Source organism: Elgaria multicarinata, chromosome 2, assembly GCF_023053635.1.
Source record: "Elgaria multicarinata webbii isolate HBS135686 ecotype San Diego chromosome 2, rElgMul1.1.pri, whole genome shotgun sequence".
Taxonomy (NCBI): domain Eukaryota; kingdom Metazoa; phylum Chordata; class Lepidosauria; order Squamata; family Anguidae; genus Elgaria; species Elgaria multicarinata.
In genome coordinates this window covers 43,024,805-43,040,161 of record NC_086172.1, presented here as the reverse complement: position 1 = coordinate 43,040,161, position 15,357 = coordinate 43,024,805, and the positions used below count along the sequence as shown (strand labels likewise).

General features: G+C 42.7%; 1 protein-coding gene across 1 annotated transcript in view; it reads right to left on the bottom strand.

The window, feature by feature from the left end:
* Positions 1 to 582: 582 nt before the first annotated feature.
* METTL8 (methyltransferase 8, tRNA N3-cytidine) overlaps positions 583 to 15,357 on the bottom strand; it is a 40,191-nt gene continuing 25,416 nt past the window's right edge. The window contains 5 exon segments of the mRNA XM_063118307.1: positions 583 to 862; positions 5,392 to 5,457; positions 5,555 to 5,661; positions 10,480 to 10,619; positions 13,586 to 13,649. Of these exon segments, the coding sequence (XP_062974377.1) occupies positions 675 to 862; positions 5,392 to 5,457; positions 5,555 to 5,661; positions 10,480 to 10,619; positions 13,586 to 13,649 (565 nt within the window). The 3' untranslated portion in view covers positions 583 to 674.

The following is a 15,357-nucleotide window of genomic DNA, read 5'->3' as shown; positions in this document are numbered from 1 at the left end:
TTTTTTGATTAAAATGCTGTGTTCCCAAAGACCAAAAATGTATTCCAGTCACTATAAACTATGTGTAGCCCATCTTTCACATTTTACCAAATACGCCAATTCATTAAAACATGTTCATCCTATTTTAGGATTTCAGGGCAGTGTACAATCGAACAAAAATACAACAAACCTATGAATAAAATCCAGAAAATCAACTTATGACAAATTAAAGCAAAAATGTTTTTGCTTGGCTTCAAAAGGATTACAACACTGGTGCCAAGCAGGCCTCTCTTGGGAGGATGTTCCATAGCAGGGATGCCACCAGTGAAAAGGCCGTTTTAACATAGCTCCAAATAAAGGAAGCACCTGAAGGAGACTTTCAGTAGACAATCAAGGCAACAGCAAGTTCATATGGGCAGAGATGTTCCTTAAAAATCTTCCTTATCTTGTCAACATCAGATTTGTTTTGAAATGGCACCATCACAACCACCCCCGGTTTCAGAAATAGGTTGTCAGCACAGTAGGGTGTGTTTTTTTTTTAAAAAAAGTCAAAATCTTTAATGGGTGTGAAGACCTGATCATACTTTTTATTTCTGGATTGCGGCCAATTTGTACCATCATATGATGAGATAGTAAGAAAAAAGCTCCATTCAAAAGTCTTTCTGGTTATTCAGCCATTAAAATGCCTGCTCAAACTAAGAGCCGTGGTTATCTTGAGCATCTTCTTGCCTGCTTCGAGGCAGCTGTAGTTGCTTCTGGAACTTGCTTTGTATCCAGACACGATTCATCTTCACTTGTTTCTTCCTGTTTACTTGCAGACGTCGATCAAGCAGATTCTGCACTTCACTTAAGCCAGCCGAAGAGAAAATTTTATGTATTTCATCTGTAGAATAGGAAATAAAAAGCAAGGCTGCACTAATCAAACTATACACAGATACAGATCAACACCAAATACTACTAACGCATAAATGCATAAAAACCGTAAGAGATTAGTCATGGATTTTAAGAAGGGTTTGCTTTTCTTACCTTGTTCCAAAAAATACTGGGAGACCTGCGTTCAAATCCCTACTCACCAAAGAGGTTCACTGGGTGAGCTTGGGCCAGTCACTACCTCTCACCCTAACCTACTTCACAGGGTTGTTGTGAAGATAAAATTGGGGAGGGGCAAGGAGAACCATGTCTGCCACCATGAGTTCCGTGAGGGTAGGGTGGGATAGAAACGTAACGTAAATAAAGGTAAAAGCAACAACTGGGAGCAAGAGGTCCAATACCAGTGCAAGAAAAGAATGTGTTCCTTTGCTCAAACATGTGAGACTTAACTCCTACACCTTGCAACAGCTGCGGAGAAGCAGGCAATGGTGCCATTGAACCTACCTCACAGGGTGAACTTCTGGTGAAGGAAAGACATTTCCCACAGAAGGGGTGGAAATGAGACCACAAGTACCTCGCTGGGCACTCCGATGCCCCAACTCCAGTGCAGTAGAGCACTGGCCGATCCCTGAGGTAAAACGTAAGCGCTTTTCCAGGGATTTAAAGAACAACAGGTCCAAGGTGCATAGTTCTGCCTAGCCAGTTTAAGGTTGAGTGTTTATTATTTCATTACATTTCTATCCTGCCTTTTTCCCTCATGCAAGGAACCAAAGGCAGTTTACATGGTCCTCCTCCTCTCCACTTTATCCTCACAACAGCCCTGTGAGGTGGGTTAGTGTGTCTGGGAGCTTCACAGCCGAGTGGAGACTAGAACCTAGACATCCCAAATCCCAGTCCAACATTCTAACCACTGCACTAAATTGGCTCTCAGTGCGTTACAACCCTTCACACACAATGCAGCAGTAGCACCATGTACATTGATGGTGCTATATAAATAAATAATAATAATAATACCACTTCATAAGGCGGTCTGATACACTAAAATTTACTGTTTTACTCTGTACAGCACCATGTACATTGATGGTGCTATATAAATTAATAATAATAATAATGATAATAATAAAATTCATAATACAAGATTTCGCTTACAGTAGCCATTTCTGCCCTCGCAGCCGTATGATAGCTATATAAAGAAGAATCCTACATCACATCATGAGGGATGGAATAAGCTGTCCCTCACTGTGCCGACAGCCAAGTAGCAGAAACAGCCCCCTAGAAGGGGGAAGGGGAAACCTTTCATGGCACCACATGAATTTCATTTTAGAATCTCATGCCTGGTGGTGTACAAAATTCATCGGTCACACTGAAGTTGAAAGCACTCTAGCAGATATCACCCCCCCGCCCCACTTTCCAAAGTGTTCAGTTAGCACCAAATAGTATGGGAAGCAAATGTGAGTTTGGTCACATCTCATAAACCAAAAAAATAGCCCTTTGAAGGACTGGGTTTTTTTAAAAAAAAAAACCTCTGCTAATTCAGTGTCCCAAATAATCAATTAGCATGACAGGAGCTCAGACAGGGGCTTGACAAAATTATGCATGGAATGGAGAATATGGATAGGGAGACATTTTTCTCCCTCTCTCAAAGTACTAGAACCCCAGAGACATCCCATGAAGCTGATCGGTGGGAGATTCGGACAAATAAAAGGAAGTATTTCTTCACACAGTGCATAGTTAAGTTATGGAACTCACTACCACAATATGTAGTGATTGCCACCAATTTGGATGGCTTTAAAAGGGGGTTGGATAAATTCCTGGAGGTGAAGGCTATCAATGGCTACTAGCCCTGATGGTTGTGTGCTATCTCCAGTATTGGAGGCAGTAAGCCTGTGTACACCAGTTGCTGGGGAACATGGGTGGGGGGTCCTGTTGCACCATGTCCTGCTTGTTCATCCCTGGCTGATGGCTGGTTGGCCACTGTGTGAACAGAGTGCAGGACTAGATGGACCCTTGGTCTGATCCAGCATGGTCTCGCGCACATCATTCGCCTCTCCCCTGACTAGGCTGATGCCCACATGCCACACCCAAGACTTGAAGGGTGCACATAGCCGGAAGAACCAACAGAGTACAACACAACCTGAGGGAACATGACGTGGAAGCAGTGGTGCTGTGGAGCCAGGATCCGCAGAGAGGAAGCACCAGCACTTTTTTATTAGCAGGATCGCTGATGTCATCTGCCACCCATCTTAAAATTCCCTGTTCCTTCTGAGCTTAGCTACACTCCTCACAGTAGCTGGGACGTAGTGTGATGCATTTTCCCAGCAACGATACAGCCTTCTCTGTTCTAATGCAAAGGATTTGGGGGTGGTCTGGTCTGGAAGCCTTTTTTTTAAAGGCTTGCTCATGGTGTAGATGGAAACTGCTCAAACTGGTTTGTTGAAATGGATCAGCACAGCCGCCTGCATGATTGGACTGTCCTTGGGAGCATAGTGATGGAGGCTGTCAAGATGAGGGCCTGCACATCAAAATTCTACACCTCTACATGGAAATGGAAAACTGTTTTCAATGAGCCGCTGGGTTGAGGCAGCACCTGCCACAAACCATTTGTAAATGCAACAGCTGGACTCTAAAGAGAGAATACTCCCCATCCCCAATATAGATGTTTCTCTCAAAACTGTACATTCCAGTAAGTATGGGGTGTTATCTACATTTTTTTTTCCATTCAAACTGGTCTTCAGGGTCACATTTGGGTGATAGTGAGGTAGGAAGACGTTTCTGTAACTACAACAACAATAACAACAACTCCCCATGTATTTAGGTTAAAGTAATGATGCAAACCATTGTTATACAAGAAGGCACTAATGTCCAAAGATAAAAGTAGCACATTATCTTAAGCGGCACATTTGTTTCTAATATATTTTGTATGTTTGTCTTTCAAAATAATTATTCTATAAAGCGTTTTGGGGAGGTATTGCTACCTGTCCAGACTCCTTGCAGAGGAGGTTCAATAGAAGTTAGCAAAACAAAACCAGAAAACAAAACAAAATAAAACAAAAAACCAGAGATAACACCTCTACCAAAAAGTAGATGAGCTTCAATTTTAATTAACACACAGGGAGAAAAAGGAATTATTTACTTCAGGGGTGGGCAGAAGGGAGGTCTCCAGATGTTTTGGACTTCAACTCCCAGCATTCCTAACTTTTGGCCAGCCTGGCAGGAGCTTCTGGAAGTTGGAAGTCCCAAAATCTGAAGATCTACTTTCTGCCCACCCACTGCAGCATTCTTGATAGAAACATAGAGTGGTGCATCCAAAGTTTGCTTTATTTTTTATTGCAAACACATTTTATCGCATTTCAAGAGACTCTGCTTTTCTAATCAGGTGAAACAAAAGTCCACGGAAGTGTGTGCCATTCAAAATGTGTTAGTCTTTAAGGTGTCACAAATCTTTTTGCAGCTTTTCTGAAACTGTGACCCTGTTCAGATAACATGCTAAGCCACGATGGTCAAGCATTTTGAGCTAAACATTATGGCTTAGCATGTCATGTGAACCATGTCTCAGCGTGTTGTGTGAACCATTCATAACCAGTTTAAACACGCTCACTAATCATTTTCTGCAAAAGGGTTAACGGATTTATATACCGCCCCACAGCTGAAGCTCTCTGGGCGGTTTACAACAGTTAAAAATAGTAAACATTAATACAAGATTTAAAAAACCATCAGAAACATAAAAACAATATAAAAACAGTATCCATTTAAAAACAACAATTCTGGGGTCCGTTAAAAACAAACTTAACATTGTTAAATGCTGTTAAAATGTTAAAATGCCTTGGAGAAGAGAAAAGTCTTGACCAGGCGAGCCTCATTGGGGAGATCATTCCAGTCGGGGGGCCACCACCGAGAAGGCCCTCTCCCTTGTTGCCATCCTCCGAGCTTCCCTCGGAGTAGGCACTCGAAGACCTTAGATGTTGAGCGCAGTGTATGGGTAGGTTCATGTCGGGAGAGGCGTTCCATCAGGTATTGCAGTCCCAAGCCATGTAGAGCTTTATAGGTTAAAAACAGCACCTTGAATTGGGGTCGGAAATGTATAAGCAGAACCCAGATAGAACCCAGATCTCCTGATTCCCAGTCCAACACTTTAGCCCCTACACCACACTGGCTCTCATTGTGAAGGCAATGGGCCTGTTGTTTAACACACACACAAGCCCCGCCACCCAGCTTCACATGACACGACAAACTGGGGCTTGAATATTCAAAACGCGCCTGGCATATGCCATCGCTCGCCGTGCCTTAAACAAACTGCAGGGCAGCCGTGATCGTGCAAAACCAGGTCACTGAGAGTTCCAATCATGGATCTCCTGCTTCATGGTAAGTTTGACCCTAAACAGCCAAAGCTCCAGCACCAAAGTAGGGTTGGTAGGAAAGCTTGTTCTCTGCAACTAATAAACCAGAAAAAAAACCACCCTTCCCTCCACTACTCTCTTGCTCTAGGCATCCTAGCATCATCCTGCCATGGTGCAGTGTCCTCATCCCTACCCTGTCCCATACCTTTTGTGAAAAAATAAGCTCTGGTACCATCGCCTCTTACATAGAAGTTCTCCGACAAGCAGCTGCCTATGAGGAACAAACAACACAAAACAAGGGAAGATTACGTTAGTCCCATTGATGACTCACAAGTAAACAAACAAAGCCATTATCTCCTTGAGTGTACCTTTTTTGAAACGTAGCTGTGAAGCATCGTATCTTCCGTAATCTCAAAAGAGCATTAGCCCTCCAGGTTCCAATAACCTGGCCAGTCTATTGATAACTTTTTGGATCCTGTGAAAAACAGAGAACCGCTGATAAGTCATTTTGGACTCTGGACTTGATGATCTTATGGCTGGGGGTGCTGGAGCTGCTTTAGAGGGCCACGTTGTATCACCTCAGTTGTGAGGCACGTGCTAACATTTCTCTTCTCCCCGCCCCAGCATTCCATGCTCGTACATATCCACATTGCCGATACGTTAGAGCAAATGAAACAAAAACCTGTTCGCCAAAAAACAAGAGAACGTGCAGCTGGGCATTTTAAATCCATTTAAATCATAGAGCTATCATGATTACAGGGGTATAATGAAGTTTGCTTCGGCTACTCGAATCCTAAATACAATTACTTGGGAATAAGCACCATTTTCTTGTAGAAAATGCTTCATATACTTTTAAAGTACAAATAATAAAGTGAGCATCTGTAACCATGGACTCGAAAATGTTCCAAAAGGAGAAAGGATGCTGCGGCAAGCTACACCTGGTGGGCCCCGGAATCCCCAAGTTGGCTCAGGTGATGATGGAAGGCCTGCTTGCCCCAGCTCCCCTCACCTCTGGATGGTCATTGGGGGAAGGGGCTGTAGGAGCCCTGGACATCAGCACCAAGGCCTAGTCCTTGCTTTAACCCTGAGAACAGTCTCCTCCCTGCAAAAAACCATAAAACAATGAGTTATTTCTTGTTTCCAAACAATCCCTGTGGGGATTCAGTCATTGGCCTACTTAGGGTTAGCCTTTCAAAATGGCTGACACAAGCAAGCAGGATTGTATTTTTCTGAAGGAACCGATGCCCTGCTTTCCCCCCTCTGGAAAAGGAGTCGCTCAAAGCCACTCACAAACTATAAGGAGCATAAAAAGCAATATCCGATCATGAAAACTCATTGCCAACCAGCTTAAAATAAGCAGCAAAGACGAAAACACAAAGAGCTAAAACTAGCCATCAAGAAATAAAATTAACAGCAGAAAATTTTCCATAAGGTTTTTTTTTTAATGTATTTAGCAATAGGTTTGGTAACTGTTGGTTCGATGCCACTCTCCAGACTGGCAATCCTCAGCCAGCAACCAACAGCCTACAATTGGCAGCTTCCTATTTGGGTCATTTGCAGAAGCATCAAAGAGTGAGAAACCACCATCTCTACTTCTATCTATTGGGGCAATTCTCTTGTGACACGTAAAAATCTATGCTAAGAGTATTGGAGGTCAGGGGAGAACCCTCAGACCACTGTTATATTTAAACAAAACAAGAGTGCTCGTGTACGATGTATAAAAACTGGTAAATGTATAATGGAGAAAGAATTTAGTAGTGTGTCCTTGTCCGAGGAAGGAATCTCTGTACACAGAACCTCTGAATTCCAATGAAGACTTGGAAGTCAGGTGGGTTTCTTAAACCTTCCCCCCTTTTAATCCTCTTTCCTAGCTGAAAATCCAGCATTAATTGTATTTTCTCACATCCACTCTTGCTAACCTCATCTGTTCCTCCTCTCTCCTCCTTCTCTTGTCATCCCCTATTGTCAATATTTATTTGGTAAGCTCTTTGAGGGCAAGGATCCATTTTTTACATATGTATAACTTTCTTTATAGCATTTTAATCCTGCCCACTGCATGTGGAATTTTATAAAGTTACAACTTGCATACTAAAGACAAAATGCATGTACCAAAGTGTTTTAGAGAATTCTCCATGTAAGGAAGCCTCCGATCTCAAGAGGTTTCTGGGTATCCAACGCTCTGCCAGGCTGATACTAGCAGGGTGGAAGGAGCATCAGAGGCGACTTTTGCCTCTCCATTCTCCTTTCACAAAATTTTCCTCCAGGAGGGCCTCTCAGCCCAGGAAGTGAGGCAGGTGGCTACCAAGAGGAGGACCTTCTCGGTTGTGTCACCCCCAGCTATGGAATGAGCTCCTTAGAGAGGTTCACCTCCGTTATACTCTTATTTTCCCAATATTTTGACAAATTACTATCCTAGTTTTTTACCTCTGCTGTTTTAAAAGTGCATTTTAAATCTGTATTTTAAATCTCTGTATTGCTGCTCGGTTTTGTTCTGGTTGTACTTTTGTATTGTGGTTTTAAGCTTCCATATTATATTTTATATTGTATTTATGGTTTTAATTGTGGAATGGCCTGCCGGAGGAGATTTGTCAACTTAACAGTCTTTTAGCATTTAAGAAAGCCATAAAGACTGATTTTTTGTGTGTGAACCAACCAGAGGACTTCAGCTATTGGGTACTATAGGAATGCAATAAATAAATAAGAAGGTGTACTGCTGGAAGCTGGGCCAGGGCTGGAAAGGCCATAGGATTTCTTGTTTCCTGGTCTTGCCTCTCCCCTCCCTGCCATCAGAACATCCCCTTTCCCTCCCTCTGAGGCCGCATTTGTGATCTCGGGAAGCAGCCCGTATGGTTCTTTGTGGGGCAGGGGATGAGAACTCAGAGTCCCTCTCCCAAGGACATATCAGTGTCTATGGTCTCGGGAGGAGGACTCCAAACGATGCTGTGCACTCTCCTTGGGACGCTCTCCCAGAGACCTTGGGATTGCTCTCTCCACTTAATAATAATAAAAAAGACAGAACTGACACCACGGTCTCCTTCCTTCTTGAATAAGGTGGCCACTTGCACAACACCAAAAAGGAGGAAATGCATCACCACACAAAAACTCAGTGCTGTCATAGCATGTTATTCGGAACACAAAACTCAGTCCCATCATTAGTTTTTAAAATGATCTTAACACAACTTTCATCACACAGTGCTGACCACATAAAGAATTTTCCCTGTTAATTCCTCAACACCATATATCTGACATTCAATTAACAACAACAACAAACCCACCCTATGTCATATATTGAAAAGTAATTTTGGAATCTGCAGAACTATTTTGATTAGGTATTGAAGATTCATCACCTGTCTTCCCCATTTCGTTTGAGAAAGTCTATTTAAAGTAGTGTATCAATTTTGGGCTTCTTTGCTGGGTCATATATATTGTATCCTAATTCTGGGAAAGAGGATACTGCAGAACAGCTCTAGACAACTTGTGGCTCATGTTTTGGCCTACAACACCCATCAGCCCTAGCCAGCATAGCCAATGGTGAGGGATGATGGGCCTTGTAGTCTGAAGGGCACCAGGTTGGGCAAGGGTTGCTCTAAAAAAAGAAGAAATAGGTGGCCCTAAGTAGTTCACCATGAATTTTTCACAACCTCACAGTCACCTCTGCATATCATATTCTCCATTTCACTTGTACTTTCTGCCTCTTTAGGGAGGATGTGGTGTTAAGGCTAGTGTTCATAATTCCCCTGCTTTTTGGCACTTGGCTGAAAATTGTATTGCTTTAGCCATAACTGGTTTTCTAATTGGTAGGCTTTTTATTTATTGAAACATTTAAAAGTTGAATTAAATTTCTTGCATTTGAGGAACTTCTATGACAAGCAAGGCTCTTTGTTTGTAGAACCCCCACTGTAAAAAATCTTTGCACTCCCCCTCCCTCAAATTGAGGACTCTTTAGGCACCCAGCTCATTTTCATTGAAGGCTATACTTTTTTGAACTTTAAGGGTGCAATCCTATGCAGGCTTAGACAGAAAAAATGTTGGCTGGGAAATGCTGGGAGTTGTTGGACTTTTTCCTGTCTAAACATGTATGAGATGGTGCACTAACCTTGGGAGTCAAAATAGTACTGTGTTACAGTCAATGCAGAGAGACCAGTGACCTTGACATACAAAGATCTAAACTAAGCTTAGGATACTTACTTGGAACAGTAGAAGATACTCCTACGTGATATATTTATGAATGAGATGTTCGTCATAGCCATTTAGAGTCTGTGCTTGCCTACTCAGAAGTAAGTCTCAGTGACTTCATTCAGACAACACACTAAGCCACAGTGGTTAAGCATTTTGAGCTAAACATTATGGCTTAGCTGCGTCGTGTGAACCATGACTTAGCATATTGTGTGAACCATTTCTAGCCATGGTGGCTACATAATCACAGTTTAAACAGGTTCACTAACCATTTTTTGCAAAAGGGTTAGCAGCCTAGCTGTGGCTTAATGTGCTGTCTGAACAGGCTCACTGAGTTCAATGTAACCTAATCTCAGAAGTAAGTGCGTGTAGCATGAAATAGAGGTGAGGAGAACAAGACAAGTTCTAAAACAGGGTAGGGGAAGCTGTCCCCTTCCAGATGTCATTGGATTCCGTCTCCCATCAGATACAGCCAGCATGGCCAATTATCAAGGATGATGGGAGTTGGAGTCAAATGATATCCCATCAGGCACAGCTTCCTGAACCCTGCTTGAAAGTTTAGTGGTGAAAATATCCACAGACATCTTGGATGTTCATGGCTTACGAGAAGGTGATGGGGAAATATATCTTGCTCACAGTCCTTAGCCAGGCTTGGCAAACCTGTCTTTTGCCCATGAGTCACGGGCTTGCCTCTGAACAAACAGGAAGATATATGCTATGTGGGAAATAGAATCTCTCTGCAAAAGCAGATCAGATAGCTCAGCTGTTTGGAGAACAAAGCTGAGAATATCCTTGGAGCACAACGGTGGCAATTTGGTGGCTGTTGGGTGGGGATGGGTGTTTAAAAAAAGAAGACACCCACCGTCTGCTGTAAGTACACATCTTGTCACAGACGTGCCTTCTGAGGGCATCTGAAGGCTCACTAATGAAGCCCTGTTTTGTCCTGCTCACCATTATGGACAAGAGAGCTGTGGGATTTAAAATGGCCTGTACGCAAGAGAATTTAAGGTTGTTTATCATCGGTCTTAACCCTCAAAAGCATTCATGAGAGAAAGAGAGAGAGAGAGAGATTGACCGCATTTGTTCTTGCCCTCCTCCTCTTTCAGTCTTCATTTACCTGTCAGGATGAATCGAAGAGAGGACAAAGACAAGAAGAACAACATCCAGGCTCTCGTCTGGGAAAGGGTAGGGTGAGGCATCATCACACACGTTGTGAACAAAGGCAAAACACCAGGAAGCGTTGAAGAACAAGTGTGACTGTAAGGGGGGGAGGGGCAAGAAAAGACCAAACAGAAAAATCTGAACTGGTTAGAAAACTCCCTATGAAATAGATTATTATTATTATTATTATTATTATTATTATTATTATTATTATTATTATTTTAAAAATAAATAAATCATGATATAGTTTTGTCAAATGTTTCTAAGGATCAGTTTATACAAAAAAACACAGAAGAATCAAATACAAGCTTGGATTATTCTGCCACTTAAGGTTGCAGGTGATGTGCTGTACCCCTTCCCTGAGCATGCTCATTATCTACAGGCAGAGAGGTTGTGGGCATACACCATACACAAGGGATTCAGCTCAGTAGTAGAGAACCTGTTTTGCATGCAGAACGCCCCAGGTTCAATCTCCAACATATCCATGCAATGCAGGAACAAACTCCAGACTGACCTTCCAAATGTTAAATTATGGAATTCACTACCACAGTATGAAGTGATGTCCACCAATTTGGATGGCTTTAAAAAGTGGTTGGATAAATTCCTGGAGGTGAAGGCTATCAATGGCTACTAGCCCTGATGGTTGTGTGCTATCTCCAGCATTTGAGACAGTAAGCCTGTGTGCACTAGTTGCTGGGGAACATGGGTGGGAGGGTGCTGTTGCACCATGTCCTGCTTTGTTGGTCCCTGGTCAACAGCTGGTTGGCCACTGTGTGAATAAAGTGCTGGACTAGATGGACCCTTGGTCTGATCCAGCATGGCACTTCGTATGTTCTTATGTTTTGACCTACAACTCCCATAAGCCCTAGCCAGCATAGCCAATAACAGGAGTTGCAGGCCAAAACATCTGGAAAGTCACAAGATGCCCACTTCCAGCATAGACAATACTGAGCTAGATAGACCGATGGCCTGATGTGGTATAAGGCAACGCTTTCTAACCTGCCACCTGCCTCCTGAAGTGGTACAGCCCTGAAAAAGCTGTACCCACTTCATTCTACTGATGGTACAAACCTGATGGTACCAATAAAGACTAGAAGAGGAGCAACCAGGTTCCCCATGTGCAATAAGGTACTTCTGTGCAGTTTGCTACCTCTTGTTAGAAACCTGGAATACCAGACTCCTTTATGAATGCTTCTTGAATAGAAGAGCTTGTAGTTAAAAAAAAAAAAAGGTTTTTTTTTACCAGAATAAGCAAATTTATTTTACAGACACCTACCAAATAGGCAAAACTGCCACCATATTCTGGTTCACTCTTTGAGCAGCCTTTACAAACTAACAGCAAGCATTCTAAGGGGAAAATATTAACATGGCAGAGTCCTCTTGCCACTACAAACTCTTCTCTCATGCTACTACAGCCTCTATCTGCTCTTTGCTCCCTCAAGTGAAATTCCCTGTCGTCTGTGATTAACTTTCACCAGGAACATGCCTTATGCTGAGTCAGACCATTGGTCCATCTAGCCCAGTATTGCTAACACATTGGGGCTGTTCACACAATACGCTAACCCATACTTAGTGGTTGAGCATAGCTTATTGTTGAACCATAGGTTGTTATTGAACCGTGAGTTTGCGTGTTGTCTGAATCCAAGACCTCTTCCACAGGGTGGGTTATTAACCACCCTGAACAAACGAACAACAAACCGTGGATTCTCAAGGTGTCTTGTTTGAGGAAAATAAGCCACACTGCAGAAAATGTTCAGACAAAATATTAACCTACTCTTCAACAAACAACCCGCAGTTCAACAACAGGCCACATTCAACCACCGCATGTAGGTTAGTGTGCTGTGTGAACCCAGTCACTGACTGGCAGGGGTTCTCCAGTGCTTCAGGGAGGAATTATTTCCTAACCCTACCTGGAGATGCCCAGGAATGAAGCTGGGATATTCTGCATACAAGGAATATGCCCTATGACTGAGCAAAGTGATGCCCCTGCAAAGAGCCGTCCTTGAGCTAAAGGCCTGCCATGTGTGTTATTTCCTTCCTTTATGGCAAGAGCAAAACCAGTTGTGCAGCCTTGTTGTAAAATGTTTGTTCTGGAAGTTCAGGATCCACAATCGGTGAGCCATGAGAGCAATCTCAAGCTCACTTTCCCCTCCCTCTGCATATAAACGAGAGAGAGAGAGAGAGAGAGAGAGAGAGAGAGAGAGAGAGAGAGAGAGAACACAAACGAAGTACACTTCCCTGAGCTCCCAAGAGAAAAGGTGGGAATGAAATGTCATCAACCATCACCTATGATGCCTCTCTCTCTCTCTCTCTCTCTCTCTCTCTATATATATATATATATATATGTGTGTGTGTGTGTGTGTGTGTGTGTGAAGATGCTCCAAGTGATAAGCAACATTCTACACATTGCGTATTTTTATGAATTTTTCAAAAGTGTGTATCTTGCTTTTCTTCCAAGAAAAGAAACAGTCTACTGCAAGCAAGAGCACTAGAGAAACAGAAGGAGCCAGCAAAAAGCAACCATCCACAAAAGGCCTCCAGAAAAGGCCATCTTTTAGCCTGGCAGCAGAAGTCACTTAACAATGAGGCCAGGTGGCTTTCCTGGGGAGGGCATTCCAAAGCATTGGTGCCATGACAATAAAGGCCCGGTCCCTCAATGCCAAGTGCCAAGTGTCAGCAGCTGGACACATAGCATGACCTCCAATGCTGAACAATGTACAAAGGGAAGAATGCATGGGAGAAGATGGCCCTTCAGGTATCTAAGCCCAAAGCCATTTAGGGCTTTATGCAGCTCCCCTAGGCCAGGCGACTGCAAGAGTCAGACATCCCAGAGGTGCTGCTTCATAGCACTTTATCTGTTCTCTGTACAGAGATGCCTTCCAGATGTGTTGGGGGAGGCATCTCTGTACAGTAATGAAGTTTAAGGAGAACGAGAAATGCATTCTAAGCTGTTGCACTCCTTGGGCTTGGTGTCTTAAAGATGCCTGCTGTACTACTGCTCAACCCAAGAGCCAGAGAGGATGCTGTGCTCTCTGCAAAATGAACACTAGATGTAAAAATACCTTTATCAGCTCCACTGCTCCTGAAGCAAAATCGCAGCAATATAGAAAAACACTAGAGTTATCGCTTAGGGGGAGAAAAAGAAAAAATAAATATTAGTCCCCTAATTGCTTCTGTGAACGAATTTCCACTGATAATAAATCTGCAGATATATAATCCATTATGTCAATTGGTTCTTGGGAAAAAGGGAAACAGGAGGAACAAGGGCAGACTAAAGCACAAGGAAAGGGTGAAGGAGGGGGCAACGTATCTTGGCTGGGGAATGATTTTGGCACTGCTCCCCTGCTATGTCATGTCTGAACCAGCAAGAAAGGTAAAAGCATTTTTTCCTGGGCCACCATAGTGTGAACTGCTAAGGAGATCCCGTAACTTAAATGTTTTTTAGTTTCAGTGAGTTGTATTTCTGGAATGCTACACTTCTATTGCTGGATTAATTTCAAACAGACACACACACACACACACACACACACACACACACACATTTTGTTTTGTGATTACACTGGAATGGCAATTGGCTATAACAATAAATTTGACTACTAATGCTAATGCGATGTCTGTTCTGTGACAAAATTACACTTGGAAATACTGACCAGAATGTAATGCAGGAAGGGGATGCGGGTAGGGATGACCTTTCATTTTCACTCATTAGTATCTCAAGGCAATGTGGAACCAGTGCAGATTTTGTCATTTTAATTGTACCCAAGAATGAAAAATGCAGGCTGGCTTCAACACAACGGAACCTTCTGCCTCACCTCAATCCTACATCTGCTACAGAGGCAGCTCTGAATGATCACCAGGCATGCCAGGAACATAAAGTAGCACTCCCCAGCTCCAATAAATACTTCTAGTAATTAACATGGCTGATTGTGCATTTTTCTTTTAAAAATAGAAATAATAATAATAATAATAATAATAATAATAATAATTCTATCTGTGGTTCACTGCTCCAAAATCTTAGAAGTGGAGCGGTATACAAACATTGTAAATAAATAAAGAAAAGAAAGAAGCATTTTAAAGAATAAGCTGTTTACCTGAATGAAGAAATGCTGAAATAGAGGTAAGATATTTTGATCTGGTTTTCTAGTCACACTCTTTAAGAGCCACCAGCATCATCAATCACATTTTTTGATTTGCAGCAAGTACAATGGACGGCACTCCAATGGACAGAGGGCTGGTTCACACATGCATATATACCACTTCATATCTCACCACTTGATGACTTGCAGCTGAATGTGTGAACTAACTCCAGAGAGAAACGGCAACGTGGTTTGCACATAATGACAACCAAGAGTAGGTTGTTGTTGAATCATGGGTTGCACTGTGGTTGACTTATGGGTTGTTAACCATGAACAACCCAGATATCACAACCCAAAAACAAACCATTGATTGTCTTCCTGGGTTATTCGTAGTTAACAACCCATTCTTAAGCTATAGTGCAGGGTTCACACATAATGACAACCCATGATTCCATAACAACCCGTGATTCAACAACAAACCACAATTCAACCCATAGTCTGGGTTGTAGTTTCTTGTGAACCAGGCTAGTGTTTTTGAAGGGGCATGGAAACAAGTCACCACTTCAAGCCACCTTATACTGAATCAGATCACTCACCCATCTAGTCCAGTAATGCCTACCCTGACTGACAGCTGTTCGCCAGGGTCTCAGCCAGAGAAGGGTCTTTCCCATCTCTTTGTACTGGAGGATCCAGACACTGAATCTGCAACCTTCTGAATGTACAGCAGGTGTACCACTACAGAGTTATGACCTCTCCCT